The sequence below is a fragment of the Erigeron canadensis genome, chromosome 1 (genome assembly GCF_010389155.1).
Source record: "Erigeron canadensis isolate Cc75 chromosome 1, C_canadensis_v1, whole genome shotgun sequence".
Taxonomy (NCBI): domain Eukaryota; kingdom Viridiplantae; phylum Streptophyta; class Magnoliopsida; order Asterales; family Asteraceae; genus Erigeron; species Erigeron canadensis.
This window is the reverse complement of record NC_057761.1, coordinates 52,012,129-52,031,941: the sequence shown is the minus strand read 5'-3', so window position 1 is coordinate 52,031,941 and position 19,813 is coordinate 52,012,129. Positions and strand designations below refer to the sequence as shown.

The 19,813-nt window shown below is 30.8% G+C and overlaps 1 protein-coding gene and 1 long non-coding RNA gene across 2 annotated transcripts; both read left to right on the top strand.

Annotated features, from left to right (window-relative positions):
• Nucleotides 1-2,464: 2,464 nt before the first annotated feature.
• LOC122586073 lies at nt 2,465-3,334 on the top strand. Its single transcript, XR_006321867.1, has 3 exons — nt 2,465-2,686; nt 2,798-2,862; nt 3,169-3,334. It is a non-coding gene; the product is annotated as an uncharacterized LOC122586073 (long non-coding RNA).
• Nucleotides 3,335-12,925: 9,591 nt separating this feature from the next.
• On the top strand, nt 12,926-13,810 carry LOC122585846 (ethylene-responsive transcription factor ERF003-like). The gene is made up of 2 exons (XM_043757968.1): nt 12,926-13,081; nt 13,179-13,810. The coding sequence occupies exons 1-2, from the start codon at nt 12,999-13,001 to the stop codon at nt 13,690-13,692; spliced, it is 597 nt and encodes a 198-aa protein (XP_043613903.1). The 5' UTR covers nt 12,926-12,998; the 3' UTR covers nt 13,693-13,810.
• Nucleotides 13,811-19,813: the final 6,003 nt, after the last annotated feature.

The following is a 19,813-nucleotide window of genomic DNA, read 5'->3' as shown; positions in this document are numbered from 1 at the left end:
GTGAAAAAATTTTCCCGCCAAGTTTTTGCGACGAAATATATTTTTGTGAAATTATGTATTTATTTCATTTTTCCCGCGGGGTGAAAAAATTTTCCTGCCAAGTTTTTTGCGACGAAAAGGCTGCGATGAAAATGTTTTTTGCGACGAAATACTTTTTTGTGAAATTTTGTATTTATTTCATTTTTCCCGCGGGGTGAAAACTTTTTCCCGCCAAGTTTTTTGCGACGAAATGGCTGCGATGAAAGTATTTTTTGAGACGAAATATGTTTTTGTGAATTTTGTATTTATTTCATTTTTCCCGTGGGGTGAAAAATTTTTCTCGCCAAATTGACACAACAAGTACTAATAAAATAATTAGTTATTATAATTTTATTTAAAAATAATATTATTATTAAAAAAATTATATATTTTCTTAATAAAATAACTAATATCATAACTTTATAAAATTAATAATTTATACTTATCTAAAGTTAATAAATAACAAATTATAAATATTTATAAAAATTACAAATTAGGTACTAGTAAGTATATAATGCATATATGTCATATACCTTATTCATATACATATATGTATATACATACATACATACATACATACATATCTTATACGTACATACCTTATACCTATATACCTTATACATACATACCTTATACATACATAGACACATAAAAGTTCCATGAGATTTATTTCTGATAATAACTTACCAGCACATTGTCATGTAAATAAGTACTTAATAATTTAGTCATACCTAATAGATACATACATATATGTCAGACTTGTCTCGTTAGATCCAGTTGAATTATTGAGAAATATATTGGGCCCATTAGGCCCGTTAAGTATTCAACTCTGACCCAACTGGCCTAAAATACACAAGCTATATACATACTGGCCAATTAGTCCCAAACGAATGATCGAGAAAGATATTGGGCCCATTAGGCCCAAATGATGAAACGAACACTAAAATGAAGCTTTTGAAAGCTAACGGCATACATATAACCATACATTTATATTAGTCAATTAATCATGTCGTACGTATATACATATACACATGTCGTGCATACATACATACATATAGACATACCGGTCGATTAGGCCCAGACGAAAGATTAAGATATTGGGCCCATTAGGCCCAATGATTAAATGAAGCTTTTGAAAGCGAAGAAAGATACGTATATCCGTACATACATACATATTGGGCCTATTAGACCCAATTACTATATGAACACAATAAACAAAGCTTTTGAAAGGTAAAAGAGACATACATTCATACGTACATGCATATTGGGCCCAAATGAATGATTAAGATACATATCGTCCCAATTATGTTCTATCTGTATTTAAACTAGGTGTTCATAAATTAATATTACTATTATTATTACATTATTCCAAATTAATTATTTTGGGGTTTAAAAACTTACTATAATAAAATGAAATATAAATATATATGTTATAAGTCAACACATGCATCACGCACAGGTATTAGTACTAGTTCATACATATATACATATATTTATAAATTTTGATATCTATAAACATATATCTATCTACCAATATATATATATATATATATATAACAAGATCATAAATTCAATGTTATAATAAACGAACCTATGAAATTGGTAAATGAAAAAGATGACATATATGCATACATACATACTTTATACCTATATACCTTTCACATACATACCTTATACATACATAGACATTTAAAAGTTCCATAAAATTTATTTCTGATAATAACTTACCAGCACATTGTCACGTAAATAAGTACTTAATAATTTAGTCATACCTAATACATACATACATATCGTATACATACATATATGTCAGACTTGTCCCGTTATATCCAGATGAATGATTGAGAAATATATTGGGTCAATTAGGCCCGTTAGGTATTCATCTTTGACCCAACTGGCCTAAAATACACAAGCTATATACATACTGACCGATTAGTATCAAACGGATGATCGAGAAACATATTGAGCCCATTAGACCTAAATGATGAAACGAACACTAAAATTAAGCTTTTGAAAGCTAAGGACACACATATATTCATACATTTATATTAGCCAATTAATCATGTCGTAGGTAATACATATACACATGTCGTGATTGAGATACATATCAGCCCAAACGAATGACTGAAATACATATATTCATTTATATTGTGTATACATTCATACATATATACATATATTTATGGCTTTTGATATATATATATATATATATATATATATATATCTCAAACTAAAGAAACCATTATTTTATTTTATCAACATAAATAAAATAAATAAAATATAAATATAATACAAAAGGCTTACTAAGTTATTATAATAAAAGGCCAAATTTTCTAAAAATAGTCCATAGAAATCAGCCCACCTAAAAGCCCAAATCCACAAAAGAAACCCTAGTCAATATAAACAACAAAAAACCCTTTATTTTTCTTTCACACATAAAAAACCACACACCTACCTACATATATCTCTCTCCCATTCTTGAAGTATCCGGCCAGCCGCCTGGAAACCGACCTCAGCCGCCGGAAATCGAAGCCAGCCATCGGAACCAGCGACATCCACCACCACCCCACCATCTCCATCTTATTTACAACCATATTAACTTTTTTCCTCCACCCTCTTTCACAACCGCCGGCCACCCACCTACGGGAAATCCCCACTGCCGCCGCCGGTTACTCCTTTCTTTTTTTTTGTTAGTTTGTATATATATATATATATCAGTTAATTATCTATAGATTTCTTATAGGTATTGTTTACATTGTTTATAAATACTGATTTTTAGATCTCGCCGGAAAAGTTCACGGCCGGAAAAAAGCCAACCACCGCCGCAAGCCTTGCCTTTGTCGGGTATTCATTTATTTATTTTTTTAATTTGATATCAGTTTTGTTTCCATTTATCTTTTGATTTCAGTTTTGTAGCCACCACCACTCACCACACCAACCACCGGACCACCACTGCCACACCGCACCACCAGACGCCGAACCACCAACCACCAGACCACCACAGCCAGACCACCGTGACGCACCACCAGCTCTCGAACCACCAACCACAACCATTATTACCTTTTTTTATTTTATTTATAGTTATAAATAAATTTCAAATCTTTATTATTTTTCAGATTTAATAATTTTTGAATTTTTTCAATATTTCAGATTTATTGGAAGAGCAAAAATATGGGGATTTCATATTTCATTGTACAATTTATTACATGTAATTTGTTCTTTAATTATTGTTGATGTGTTTATGGTATATGAATGTTTGATTTAATGTAAATTTTATTGATTGCAAAATTTATTACATCTGTATGCAAATGTTGGATGATTGAAATGAATAAATAATTTTTTTAATTAAAGTCTTAGTTTTTGTTTTTTTCTATTATTATTTTGGTATTTTGATTTCATTTTTTTAGTTTCCCACCGATTATTTTTGTTTCCCCTTTATTTTTTTATGTGAAAAAATCAAACGAAAATTTTGAAAAAGAAAAACAATATAATATTCAATAGTTTTTGCGACAAAACTTTTTGTCGCGAAAAAAAATTTGCGAAGAAAAAATTTCGTCGCGAAAACATTTTCATTTTATTTTCCATTTTCTTGTAAAAAGTGGGACCCACAGAATTTCGTCGCAAATTTCGTCGCAAAATGTTTTTTGCGTCCACTTTTTTGCGACGCATTTTTTGCGACGAAACTTTCGTCGCAATTGACTAAGATGTTCTTTTTTTATTTATTATTTTAAAATTATTATTACTTCAAATACTTATAATATCCTAATGAACTTAATTTACAATATCTATCCTTAATTTTTAAATAACTACACTATCCTCTTTTACATCGATTATTTTTACATTTATAACCATACTGCCGCCCAGGCCACCACTGTTGCTACCGTCGCCGCCGTCGCCCATCACTGTCACCACCACTACTGCAACTACACCGTCAAATCGCACAGATATACCTAGCAACAGGTTCTAACTATATGTTGATATATATATAAAAAAAAAAAAAGTTAAGTTATCGACATTTGTTGGTTTTTTTTTTTTGGGTAAAACATTTTCAGACACAAGTTATATCTTACCTTAATAAATATTTTAATTTTAATGATGGCTGAATTATGTGTTTTTTACTAAATTATTATTAGGCTGAATTTATATTATCATCTAGTGAAAGAAAAAAAGTTGGGGTTTAATTATGCGCATTGAAGCTGGTCTTAGTTTCACTACGACCAATTAAATCGTCTTACCTCTCGTACAATCACTTCAGCATGTGAAAATCATTCTAGCTTTACAAGTACACCAACTTTCGAAAGTAGTCAAAAATCAAAATGTTAAAACAAAAATGTCGAAAATGAAGTGTTCATCGTAATTATCACTACTTCAATACTTCACCAGTTGAAAATTTTCTTAAAAGTTTTTGTAACGAACATACCACGTACAACTCGTTATTGGTTAATGTTTTTCTCGAATTTTGTTCTATGAATGTGTTTATCTTACATGCCTTTTTCTCGTTTGGTCGAAGGTCATTATGAAAACAATCTTTGCATCTTTAAATCGTGGCAAAATTGTTTAAATTTTACCTCCCTATCCCATTTATGCAAGAATAAAATACTGTTGTTGTTGTGTTCTATGTATGTGTTTATTAGTCCTATCTTGTTGCGGCGATAAAATAGTGGGGTTGATAGGTCATAGAGTGAGGTCATAGAGAGTGATAGCCAAATGTCTTACGCGTATGGGCTGCACCCTCGGATTTAAAAATTCTTCGAAAATATATCGAATGACATCACTAATAAAAGAACATGAAATTTTAAGAACACCCGTATAATTTTTATAATTTATCAATTTACAGTTTTTAAGATAAAAAATTTTGAATTAACTAGATGAAAAAAATGATTTATGAGGGAGAGAGAAGAAAATGAGTGGTTGAGATTTGAGAAGAGAGACATTGTAACACCCTAAAGTTTTTAAGGTAAAGAAATTAACCCATTTTTATAGTTTTGGCATTAAATTAATTTCCTACTATTTTATTTTTAGATTCGGAGTTAATTTAGTTGGAACTTTAGCGGATAGCGGATAAAATACCCACAAAAAAAATAGAAAGGGTGTGGCAAGCCCAAGTAGTGCCAGCCATCTACATTGTTGGTGACTCACTCTTCCACCACATTATTCTCTTCTTCTTCACTTTTCTTCATGCAATTCTCTTATCCCTTTCAAAAATCAAAGATTAATCTCTCAATTAAGCTCAAGGTAGAAATTATAATAACAATCACCACCAACAATTCTTATCAAGCAAGATTAAAAAGTTAGGGTTTGGGGTGGTGGTGGCCGAAATTTGGAGAGGAAGAAAGGGGAGGAATTGTGATTTGAAAACCCTAATCTATTATCTTACATTGTTGAGGTATTGATTTCCATTACTCTAGTATTATTTTATTGAGAATTGGGGTTCATGAGATTTTCAAATTTGTGGGTTTTGCTAGAAAATGAGTTTATATAAATTTTCTCCAATGTCTTAGATAACCTAGTTTGTCATTGAGTTATATGTTGAGTTTGACTAAGAAAGTGATATGCTTATGTGATAATTTTGATCTATGAGAAAAGTTGATTTTATTAGTTGATGAAATAATGATGAAAGTGGTAAATTGAACTACCAAGTGAAATTATTGATATTGAAGGTAACTCAATGACAAATAGGTTGGGTTTGGATTTAGAAAAGGCTGGTGATTGATAAAATGACTAAGTTGAGTTAGTCAAGTTTGTGAATGTAAGCTTATGCATACTATGACATGATTATAGGTTGAAGCTTATTTGTGCATTGCCATTTTGTTGAGTTATTGTTCAAGTCGCGAAGGAGGTGAGTATATTTGCATACCTTTGTGTATATGTTAGGTCGATTACCACATTATGTTGAAGTTGTATATCCATGTGTGGTAATTTTGGCGTTAGGCCCATTTGGGGCATAGTGTTTATGAGGCCTAAGAACCTCCGGGACCTAAGAATCCCGATAGTTGATTAATGGGGCCTAAGAACCCCTTGTGATGAGGCCTAAGAACCCCCGGGACCTAAGAATCCCGATAGTTGACATTGTTTATGATTGTTTAGCTTATATGGATCCATGTATAGCGTTAGTGTGCAAGGTGAGCATGTAAATGTGGCATGACGGTGTCATGGGTTACATGTAATAGTCCTTTGTACGTTGCTCTCCTCCGTGTCCATAAATGTATGCAAGTATATTCACTAAGTCTTTGCTTATATTTTAGTTGTTTCAATTTTCTTATAGGTGGTTCCGAAAGAAGGAACTGAGTTGATTTGGTTAGAATTTTGAAGTTACAGCCCTTTTTGGAAGATTTGACGGTAGGATGGTGCTTGCGTAGATAATTAGAAGTCCCACCTCATCTATGGCTTATGATACAACTTTTGGTCATTTTGGAAATACTTTGTTTTGGCTGGTTTGAACATATTTCAGGTTGTAAATGTTTTCAAGATCGAGTCACAAGTTTTTGAAGGGTAACTTGATCATTTTGGTGGTTTACCCAAATTGGACATTTGACCTACTTGTTGGGCAAGATGTTGTAAATTTTGGTGTAAATGATGAATCATTGTAAAATGGTGTTCTCAGGTTTGAATGTTTATGTAATGGCTTTGGAAGAGTTGGAATTGAGATGGTTATGCTTAAGTTGTAAAAAATGTATCAAGGGTTTTGGTGTTTTCTGGATCAGCAGGTATCCACTGCGCCGCAGTGGATATGTGACCAGCCTTACTATGCCACAGTGGGCTCTTTTGTCACGCAGGTGAGGCTTTACCAACTGCGCCACAGGGGGCATGTTTAGCCCCAATGCGCCGCAGTGGGGAAGCTCTGTAAAAAAAAAAAATTCGTGTTTTCATTTTTTTGAGTGAAGTCTTTTCAGACATAGGGTATGATAGCCAAATGCTTTATCCGTACGGGCTCCACCCTCAGATTTAAAATTTGTCGAAAGTATATCGAACGACATCTCTAATGAAGTAGCATAAAACTTTAAGAACACCCATTTAATTTTTATAATGTATTATTGTACGGTTTTTGAAATAAAAGATTTAAAATGAAATATAAGAATAAAATGATTTATAGAGGAGAATGAAAAAAAATTAGTGGTTGAGATTTGAGGAGAGATAGAAAAATGAGTGATTGATTTCTTCTAAGGGTATTATAAATAAGTGACAAGAGTATTTTGGGGTTTTCAATAACTTAAAGTTTAAAAAATGGAGTGAACGAATGTTTTATAATGTAGTAAAGATAATATAGTATAGATTATCATGTGTATATCGTTGAAATTGAAAGTTGAAAGTTAAAATCTTATTTGATTTATAATATAAAAATATAAATTATAAGACTTGTCTTCTACCGTTTGCTTGTCAGGTTAATCACCCGTAGTTACTAAGTAATAAAAATCATAATGGTACATGTCATAGTAAAAAGAAAACAATAAGCAGATACAAAATATTCGTAAAACAATGGAAAAAAAAATCCATTATACATATCATGCAGCAACTAAATATTTACCCAAACCTTTGTCAAATAGACGAGATTAAAAAAGACCTCGGTCGATAGATAAATTAACCTAGTATATGATATATTATAGGTTTTGTTAAATATATTTTTTAAGAGTTATAATCAAGGTGTATTTACAAAATTATATTTTTAAGGGTGAATTTTTGATATAAAAGGTGTAAATTTTTTATATACGTTAAATGCATCTCTAAGGACCGTATCTAGCATTTTCTTAGATTATACTTCTTCTTTCTCATTTTATATATCCCAATTTGATTTATCAAGTCTTTCGCTTTCAACTTTGACTGTTGTGTATATTTTTGTTTATATTATACAAAATTTGATATAAATGTATATGGATTGAGTTTTAAATATATTTTTATTGTATTGATATAATTTTTATTAATTGTTTTGTATCATATAACACAAATAAAAATATTTAAGAAAAGGTTAAAAAATCAACTATTAAAAATATAACGGATGAATATTATACTCGTATACGAATTAATTACTCCAAGACGACATTGCATGGGGTACGAAGTTGATCCACGTGGTTTACATAAGAAGAGTAGGAATGATCTTTTGTAGTTTTCCTAAATACTTGGCATATGGCTATGTTGCCTCATGATGGGAGCCATGTTAGTTCTACTCTACCATCCACATTTTTAATTCTCAAAAACCAACATTAATTACATAATATAGCTAGGGTCCATCATTATATATATTATTTGCCTCGATATCGATCGACAAATATGCCCATCCAATCATCAACCTTAACTGATCGATTACAAAAGCTGTAAAATTTCAGGATTTACTAATTAATCTAGTTGGAATAATATTGCAAAACAGTTGGTTTATATTATTATGTACATACGCTTCTTTATGGCAAATAAGATCTTTTATCATCTATACACATCAAACAGCTAAACAGAGGTAAAACAACAGAAAACTTGATGAAATAATTCTATTTGGAAACCACCAATTCTGGTAGTATTGTTTTGTCTGTATTGTAGCCCCCCTTTTTGTGTAGTACTGCTACTGTAGTATTTTTCGACCATATTACATCACCCATGCTCTCTTAAACTTTGAACTCATCACCCATTCAATAACTTACTAAAAAACAGCTTGAGATCCGTGCAATATATATATATATATATATATGAAAAAAGTGAATATGAGACTGTTATGTACTCAACTTGGGTGAAAAACCCTTTACATACCAATATTTTAATATTTTGAATAAATGTTTGGTCCCCATGATTTTTATGGTTAAAAAAAAAGTATGTGATAGGTTTTTTACCTAATTTAGATGCCTAACAGCCTCATATTCTTTTCCCCTATATGATTTATGTCATCATATATGATTTATGTCATCATGTATGGATCGCTTATTATACACTTCAAGCTATATAGACTACACATACTTGGCAGTATGTATATGAATTAGTTGATTTAGTCATAGTCGTTGAAAAATTTAATTTAGGCTTTTTTCAATGCCGAGGACGCCCTTAGGCGTCCTTGAGCTGCCACATCATATCCTTACAAATCTTTATATATTTTTACAAATCCTTTAAATCTTATAATTTTATCTCCAACCATACAAACATCATTACATATCATTTTACCTCCACTAAAAACAAAAATATATTAGGTAAGAACAAGTAAGGATATGCCCTCCTTTACAAAATCCTTAATTTTGAACAAGTTTCAACGACAAAGAATATACAAGAACACCTAAAGGCATCCAAAAACACCCCATTGAAGATAGCCTTAGAGTTGTTTCTTGATGTCACATGTGTAGTCTAATTGAGACTCTATATGACAAAAGTATATATATTTTCTACAATTTAGAGATAACCCGAATTATGTTTGCACGATGTGACGGTAATGATGGTAGCGGCGACAGTGGTGGTGACAACGACGAATGGGGCGACCGACACCAAGTAGTGTAAATTATTAATGTAAAGGTAATTGATTTATAATTGGTAGCTTAAATAAGTTGAAGGATATTTGTTATAAATTCTTTCATTAAGGATATTTTTTATAGACCAAACATTTTAGGTGTTAAATGTGTTGGATGTGAGAGGAACTATAGGTAGATCATACTAGTAGTTCGGAAAATGAGAGGGGGTTGAAGTTTTTATCTATATATATTTATATTACTCGTATTATAAAGCATTTGTTCACTAAACTTTTTTCAATTAAGTATTCCGTAGTTGATAACCTTATAATGTCCTTCATTTTTATTCATTTTTTTAAAGATCTTCATTTAAAATGCTTATAATACCTACTTATCCTTATAATATCTTTAATTAAATTAATTTACAACATTTACGGGTTGAGTTATAATTTCTTTCAAATTGGTTATACAATTTCAAGTGATACTATGTACTCTATGTAAAAACTCGAGTTGTTCCAAAAGGAGATGAAAGTGAAATGTAATCTTAAGAGTTAAGACCATGCATGCCGAAAGTACCGAACAATAAACTAATTTGCAATACTAAAATCATAAGCCTAACCAACGTCAAAAAAACTCGATGAACACAAATTTGTTCTACAACATGTACTATATATGATAACCCAAACAAATAAATTACACATGAAAAGCAAAATTAGGGCTTTGATTGAGATGAAATTATTTTTGGTATTGAAATGATGAAATGAATTTGGGCTGGCGCATGATCATTTTACTCATTGTGTCTCAACCTAGGATTGACTCAATCATTATTCGTCTTTTCATGTTTATATGCCAACAAATAACCCTTCAGATTTTCAACAAAATTCCCATCACCTTTTATAACATTTTTACTAAAAATATAAATGACATTGAGATGTATTAAATAGTATCCTAATAGTAGATTGATAATTAATGCGGGTTTGAGATCGCTTTTTTTAGACCTTATTAGTTGAGTAGTGATTGTAAGATGCAAATAATCAATTACAAGAAAAAAACACTTATACGTTTTATTAGAAAAAAACACAGGTTTGATAAAACCAGTCCCCTTTCAAAATGCAATCTAAAAATACCGTAAGACTTGATAAGTTGATAGGAAAACAATATGGTCTCCCATACATATAGAAAGCCTAGGGTGCATTTAGTTCAAGGAAATCTTTTCTAGTTTTTCATTTCCAATTTTCTTGGAAAATGTAAAAAGTTTTTTATTTCTAGAAAACCTTTTAAAATTTTGAAAATGCGTTCAAAATAAAAGATACAATTTTTATTTTTCCATCTTAAAATACTATAAAACATGTTCAAATTCACTTGTTTTTGTTTTCTATTTCTCCATCTTATTAGTTTGTAAAACGGAAAACAAAAAAAAAGTAGTATCTAATTTTAGTTCAAAAATTGGAAACAATGATTTTTGTTTTATTGGAAATTGTTTTAGGAAAATGCAATTTGAACGCATTTTTTGTTTTCCTTATTTTCGTAGAAAACAAATATGGAAAACATGGAGTGCTTTTTCGAACTAAATGCACCCTTAACTTTGTTACTTCTTTTTTTTTTTTTCCACATTTCCACCAAATTATACCAAAACATAAATTAAAACAAATGATTTCTGATGATTAATTAGATTGGGACATCTTCTAAATTATATAATAAGAGTAACTAGTAACCTACTTGAATAATCAAAAAGATAAGAAAAATTAATGAGATATATGGAAGATGAAGTTAAACAAAGTGGCTTGACTTATGGGGTTCCTGGGGGAGTTATTTATGGTTGCCTGAAACTTCAAAATGACCACGCCATGAGATATCCTCACATGGAGGATCTAATAGACCTTGACCCTAGAGTCACTTTGAAAGCTAGTGTAATTTAGTAATTTAAAAATAATTGTACGACTTTTAAAATGTTATCTTCTATCAAGAGGTCTAACAGAAGTTGTATTAATCGAGTATGCGTCGGAGATTTGCATCATAAAAAAATCTCCAATTTTAAATCTCTTGTTGAGAAATCTTTATCAACAAGAAATCTAAATAGAAACAATTTTATGGGTCCACCACAAGTGGAAACTAAACACATGTAAATATGTAATCACCGTTTGACAAATTATTACCCATATAGGATTATTGCATGAGGAATGATATATACACATAAAAATAGTCTAATAATTATCCTCTTAATAATTTAATTTTATGACAAATGTAATCCATTAATTTGCTCTCCTTTATTTTTTGATTTCAACAAATATTATGATTATATTGCTAGAAGGATTATTATGCTAACTTTGTAAAAGGATATATCATTCTCTTAATTGTATTATAGGGTATAAAAATATATTTCAATCTTTATATCTATACTACTATACAGATAATTTGACATATGTCTTAGAAATTTAAAATTTTGATAGCACATAAATACGACATGTCATCAATTCAATATAAAAAAATATAATATCTTTTAATTATTTTTTTCAGATTTAAGTTAAAAGTTTATTTACATCACAATTGATCACAGACGATCGGCGCAGCCTCACAATTATTTTTTTCAGATTTAAGTTAAAAGTTTAATTATTTAACAAGCAACAACTTGCAAAGCCGTGTCCATCGTATCAAAATCATCTAGTAGTAATAACGTACGATATGATGATTCATTTTAATTAGAAAGAAAACAATGTTTATAAAAGAGTTATAGCTGGATTTTTAGTGCTACATCAGTTTTTTTTTTCATCATTAATTTTGTTCATAATAAGAAAGAGGAAAACACTCTTTATTTTGTCTTTTAGCAAGTATATATACACAAAGAAGGAAGTCTTGTGAATTGAATTTAGCCACTCTATATTTGTTTTTGTTTCTTTGTTGTGATATAAATATTCAACTAATCATGTCAATTAGCCAACTGTTATTAGATAAAGTAAACGAAGTCATTTGCCAATTTCTTGTCAACACTCCTAAATGGACCCACTCATTGGTTGCCAGAAGGCCATGAGGAAATTAAATGATACAAACCTTTTCAAAAGATCAACACTTTTTATTTTTACATTACTTTAGATTACACAAATTTTCACATAGGATTATCCTTTTTTTTAAACGATACGTAAAAGGTTTTTAGGTGTGAAAAAAAGGCTTCCTGAATGGCCATTCTTTACATAATATATTGTCTTCTACATAATATCATATGTCCGCAACATAAAATACTCTATATTTGATTTACTTATAACCTTTTAAAAGTCGTATTCATAAAAAAACACTTGAAATTTGTTCCATCCATATAAACAGTGGTATTTATTTGTATCACATGGAATTTTTGGAAAAAAGGTATCATAGTATAATTTTATTCATGTGAAAATAAGTATTAATTAAATATAAATAGGATTAAATAATGTTCCACTCCCCTGTTTATAAACCCCTCAATCCTACCTTTCAATGTCCTTCCCTCCATTTTATGACACAAACACAATTATCTCATCTCAAGCTTTTGGACTTCACTAAGACATTGCAAGTTTTCAACAAACGCCTTTTGTACTCATGGCTCGAACACAACAACGATACCGTGGCGTCCGGCAACGACATTGGGGATCCTGGGTTTCCGAAATTCGTCATCCTTTATTGTAAGTTCCCTTAATTACCCACAATGCCTAAAAAAAATATCATTCCCCTTGTGATGCCCATTTTAGTAACATTGTCTTTTTTTTTTCCCAAAAACAGGAAAACAAGAATTTGGCTAGGAACATTTGAGACCGCAGAGGATGCTGCCCGAGCATACGATGAGGCGGCGAGGCTCATGTGCGGGCAACGTGCGAGAACAAACTTCCCATACAACCCCAATTTGTCACAAACATCTTCCTCCAAATTACTTTCAGCTACTTTAACAGCAAAACTTCATAGATGTTACATGGCTTCACTTCAAATGAGCAAACCATCAATCCAACAACAACAACAACAACAAATGATGATGAACCAAAAACAAAGAATGTGTTCCACTCATTCTACTGAATCTTGTCAAGATACTAAACCCGCGATTAATGTGATGCAACACGAGCTGCAACCATCAATGGAGCACAAAAATGTTCATCATAATTATCATCATCATCAACAACAACAACATCATGAACAACAATTTTTTGCAACGCTAGAAGACCATCATATTGAACAAATGATCGAGGAGTTGCTTCATTATGGATCAATTGAACTTTGTTCTATGGGTCAATCGCAAATATAGTTTTGTGATTTTTCCTAGATCAACAGTTTTTGTATAAACTTTATAAATCGACTGTCGTTTAAATTGTTTTTTAAAACAGACATTTTGGTTTGGTTACCTATACAGTAACCAAAATAAATGTCGCAAAAACAATGTTTAACGACAGTTAATTAGAGTTTATAAAAAAACACTGTTGATAATATTGTAAGAAATGTATCAATATTTTAACCCATTCTTCCGGAGCTTCTGTATCTGAGGCCTATATATTTTTGTGTAGGTTAGAACATTTGTATGTACTCTTTAATCAGCTTAAGACGAAATTGTCGTTTTATATTATCTCTCGTTGATACGATATGTAAAAATTGATATAAAATAATCAAGTGCAATGTAAATTATAGAGACATACAAAGTGCGATGACCGATAGAAAGAGTAAGCCTACCGTTTATGTCAAAATTTGGTTGATCAATTTGTTGTATCACGTAGACAATAATATATTTGAATGATGTCTTTCCCAAATATTACGAACATGTATAGTAGAAATCTAATTTATTCGATTATGTGTTGCTATTGTTTTTTTCCTTATAATTTATTTATCGAATTTGTTTAATTTTTTTTTGTCCTCCAATTCCTATCGCAGTGGTTGGACACCTTGCCAGGCTGCCAGCCGCCACTTCCCAGGGGGAATACCCGGGTTCGAGTCTTAAAACTCGAGATAATTGGGATTATTAAGTGATAGAAATTCATCTGGACACTAGCCTAGCTAGGGGTACTAGTGGGTACCAATTCGGTACATGGGATCAGGGAGTACTCATCCAAATACCTTTTCTTTTGTTTTGAATTTGTTTAATTTTTTGATTAAATTTAAAAAACTTGGCTATGGTATATGAAAATTTTGGATAAATTTCATTAAGTCTGTGTACTAAGATTACAAATATGATTATTAGAGTAATCCTGTCTAAGACCCCTGCTAGCGGGCTCATGGTGGCTTCACCCTCCCAAGACATCAAAATGCACTTCTCGACAGTATGTTTTTTTTTTATGTTTGATTTTAAACGAGAGCAAGTACTCGTGCGTTATGACGGTGAGATGATGGGGTGATAGGTCATAGAGTGTTATATTCAAATGTCTTAACCGTACGGACTCCACGCTTGGATTTAAAAATTCGTCGAAAGAATATCAAATGACATCTCTAACGAAAGAGCATGAAATTTTAAGAACACCCATATAATTTTTATGATTCATCGATGTACGGTTTTTGAGATAAAAGATTTTGAATAAATTGGTGGAATAAATGATCTATGGAGGATAGATAAAAAAAATGATTGGTTGAGATTTGAGGAGAGAGAAAGAGTTATATAGTTATTTTAGGTAAATACTCGTATAAAATTGATAGAAAGAACATTTTAAGAAAGTAAATGTTGAAAATTAAAATTTAGAAATGAAATTTTTGCTTTATATATATAGTATAGATTTAGAAATAATAAATTTTTTGAGTAAAAAGTGGGTAAAAGGTATTGTTGATAGTGATATTTCATATGTGCTCTGAGGAAAGCGGAAAATGTTGGGTGAAGTCTAACATATACGAGTATGTGCTTTAGATTCTAGTCTCATGTTGTAATTTCTTTAATGTGTATTATGAAATGTACTTAGAATTTAAATTTATCTGTCTTGGACCGGCAATTTTGGCTAGATTTATTCATGACCCTGTACAATAGTGGAATGTTGAAAATAAGCACCAAATCTATCTAATTCTGTTTGTCCCCTGTTTTCAAGGTTTAGTTGTCATCTGTTTCATAAATCATTAGAATACATTGGTTAACTACGAAAAATTTTAGTCAAGATTTAATATGTTTTTAGTCTTACCTTTCTCTATGTATTCGTTTTTTTCTTCTGTTCTTTTTTTTAAAAAAATTTATTTCTATGACCTCTTCCTTTCTATTTCGTCATAATAAAGGTAATGAAATGCATAAAAAAAAGTATCAATTTGAATAGCATATTTTTAATGAAACTTGGCGTATGAAAAGAAAAAGTTCTTTAAATGCTTGGGAGAACCATTCAAGTTTTAACTATGTGGTAGTCTGGTAGAGGAATTTATCTTTTGCGGGAAAGTTTAGGATTCAATTGGTGCATCTTAAATTTATTGGGCAATTTAGAAGTAAAAATAAAAATAGTAGTTGTTTTAAAAAAAGCACGTGGCAGAGAAAGAACATTTTAGAAGATCTAGAGGAAATTTCAGCAAATTTGTTAGTTGTTGAAGTTCAAGACTATTAAACATTTGTGTAGTTTAGCAGGGTAAGAGGAAATGGTATAGTCAACAAGTTTTATCGGCAAAATAGATCGGCTAACATCAGTTATTTGACAAACTTATAGCACATGCGTTGACAAGTCAATGGGCAAATTGGATCAGCTAGTTTTGGCCGATTGTGGCATGTATTGGCTCTTTCCATGTGAACTAGGGTCTAGGGGCATGGCACGTGGCATTGGCTCCTTTTTTTCCCTTCTCATTTTTGGCAAGCATTGGCAAATTGACAAGTTATACCATTATTTTTGGCAAGAATTGGCAATATTTTGACACATCCACATGGCATCTTTCTATTAGCTAAAAACTTGTCAAAAAGCCAAAGTTTGGCACTACACTCTTGCCCCTAAGATAGTTTGCATTTTAAGTATAAAATTAAAACATTGATACAGGACAAAACGGGTACTGGTTGAAGCGGGTCATTTAAAAAAAAATAGGTCAAACGGGTATGGGTCAAAGTGGGTAAAGCACTTGTACAATACATGGTCATATATTGGTTGTATTAGTGAGGATCCATTGAAATCTTCTATGAGTAACAATGATTCACCATCTATCATGTTGCATTGCAAGTTACTCGTATTTTTCTTGTACACATTTATTAATTTACAATGACTTCGGTGCTACATTCGTTCACAAGGATCGAGTCGAATCCAGTGAGCAAAATGTTTAATGATTATTATAGCATAATTTAGTGTGAGATATACATAGATATGTTTAAATTAACCCTTAATTTTATCCATAAATATTGATAAATACTGTACGATATATTACGAACCCACTTGATAATTTTTCTGGCTCCTCACCCTATTGATTCATGTGGAGGTGAATATATTGATCAACAATATAATTGACGAGTCATGTGATGTGCACTCGTGTAATGTACGATCATATATAGCTAGTGTTTGTGGGGATCCATCTATATTTTGATATGAGTAAAAATGATTCACATTCATGTGGCATTAGTGAATTTCTCATGAATCTCCTAGTGCTCGGTCTTTTGGACTAGATTACATTACAATGATTTTCCCTCTTTGCGCATTTAATTACTTATTCAAACCTTTTACTGTACATTAGTAAATTTCAGATTATTATGGTTTTTACTAATGATTAATCTATATTATACAAGTAGCTGATAACTATAACTTTAGTAAGGAAGAAAAAAAAAAGTAATGCGAAACACCTTGTATTGATATCTATCACTATTTTTCTTCCCTACTAAAGTTATATTTATTATAATACGAGTATAGATTAATCATTAGTAAAAACCATAATAATCTGAAATTTACTAATGAACAGTAAAAGGTTTGGATAAGTAATTAATGATATACCACTCGCTTTGACCATCCATTTCTGAAAAAGAAAAAAAAAACATCCTCCAAAAATAGTACAGTAGTATTAATTAGATGTGAAAGATTTTCTTTTCTCTCTAAAGGCTATATATTGATAACTTTGTAGGGGATTATAGCTTCATTTTTACTGGTTATGCATATCTTACCATGTTTCTGTCAATACCTTCTATCACAATTACTATTTTTTCGCACAAATAGCCTGTGAAATTCATCACGTGGTCTCCATCTTATGGAAGATAACTTATAATTAATTATCCCCCCTTTTTTTTAGTGTTTAACATCCGTCAAAACTGCAAAATTATACTTTTCGTTTTGTGCATTGCATGGATATGCATATACCTTATATATACATAACATAAGTAAGTAACTGTTCAGTGCCGTTTTCTGTGGGTTTTGAGCCCCAATACCTTGACGGTGTATGGGGGAGGTTAAGATGTAGGCAGACCTTACCTCTATCTAAGTAGAGAGGCTGCTTTCAGTTTCTACCTAAATGGTAAAAAAGGCCCTCCAACCTTTACATGCGATGATGATCGAACCCATAACCTCTGTCTCCAGAGGCAAGGGTGTTTACCACTGATCCAACCATATTGTTTTTTATATGCATAACATAATGTTGTCTAAATAGTACTATTTATTATCTGTCTTACCTTAATATTTGATATACTTAAATTACATAATAATTAAAAACTAAAACTACATGTTTCTGTATTTGCTCTAATATGTAAGGCCATGATGTTTCCCCTGTTTGGGGAATTGATTTTGTTCCCCACAATCATAAAATGGTTAAGACTCTTTCATTATATTGTTTTACTTTTTTGTTTCAATATGATAATAGCATGCTTGTGAGTTTTCCATCATTAGTTGTTTGAATTTGTTGACATTCTTTTTCAAATTTTCTCTTTTACCTTACAAACCTTTTCTTTTTGTAATTATTCTAATCACTTTCAGATATAAGATCTTTGATCATTACCATTTAGTACATAATTCTTGACAACCACTGTTGTTTTTATCTACATTTTTAGAAAACTACCGAGTTTGGTGTCCAACAACTATTTTCGGCTTTCTCCAATGTCCATAAAATAAACTATAACTCTTGGCCAATTCGTTTATGATCATGGAACTTTGTTGATTATTTAGGTTTCAGATAATTGGAATTTCAAACCCAATATTGTTGTAAAATCTCTCTATTTCCAATTTAATTAGATATTATATATTACTCCCTCATAAGAAGAAAAAACTAAAAGAAAACAAAATATAAATGCTACATCATGAGTTTCAGGGGTTAAAATGTTTATAGTTTGAATATGGGTTTCGTTATGGGCTGCCTATTAACGTGTATAAATTAACCATAGAAGCATGCATACACGTTTTTATCTCTATTGAACGTTATATTTCCAATTTTTTACTCTAGCGTCATTTTATTGATTATATATGTATCTTGAACATCTCAATAACTATCGGTTAAGTGAATTGACAGAAGAAAAATGTAATCTACTTTGTCACGCAAAAATAGGAAGGAAGCTAGTTTGTGTTAAAAATTTTAAACATAGATGTTAGCCCAATCATCATTAGATAATTTAAAATATGGTATATTACTAAATTGGTATGTCAACTTTATCATAACTTTTTTTTTTTTTCATAGTGAATGTGCAGAATGTAACAGCTTTAGTATTATGGTCTTTAAAAAGGAATCCAAGTGTCCTGAGTTCACAGGAATGGATTTTGTTTAACTCCATATAGAATTTCGTATAAAGGATGACAGTTGAGAGTCAAAGGAGGGGGAATTGAAGTAAGTGGGGATTCTTCCACCACATCCAAATAAAGTGGTCAAATTTAATCATATATGGAATTTCATGTCCAATCAATTGTAACTTATATATTTTGGGTAATTTTTAAAAGATTTTACTACATTTTGATTTCATCTTAATTATCAAATTTTATGATGTTTGATTCAGTTACGATTTTGTAAAACAATTAAAGTTAAATCGCGACCCTGTATGTATTGTTTTTTACTCGTATAAAATAAATCTTGTTTGATACATGAGGGTGGTGGTCCTAACGACAAAGATATGATTGGATATACCTTTGGATTCATGAATATATATACAAATGATTCATACAAAAAAACCCAACATATATATTGAAGAAATAAAGATTAATTTAGAAGTCAGCAAGAAAATAAACAAAGTCATGTGGCTTACTTCTAAAAAGCCAAAATACTTTCGAAACTTATCGTTGGATGTTCGCCACATGCCATTTTGTAACTTGTTCGGAGGCAAACTGACTGCGTAAATGGCAACAAGAAGTTTTTATATATAGTCAACTAGATTAATCCATCTATTTTGTACTCAAGTAAGTTATTAGTGTTTTAAAATGAATGATTTATTTGTATTGTAATTAAGTGATCGAACCCGCGTATTTAAATTTTAAATGTGGACATAGACTTCATTGGTGACAGGTAATTTAGGATGGAGGTATTGTACTTACATCATA

Excerpts from the sequence above, each read along its gene's own strand:
- LOC122585846 (XM_043757968.1), top strand. The coding sequence starts at position 12,999 with ATGGCTCGAACACAACAACGATACCGTGGCGTCCGGCAACGACATTGG. Across the intron at positions 13,082-13,178 it reads GAAATTCGTCATCCTTTATT|GAAAACAAGAATTTGGCTAG; the intron begins GTAAGTTCCCTT and ends TCCCAAAAACAG.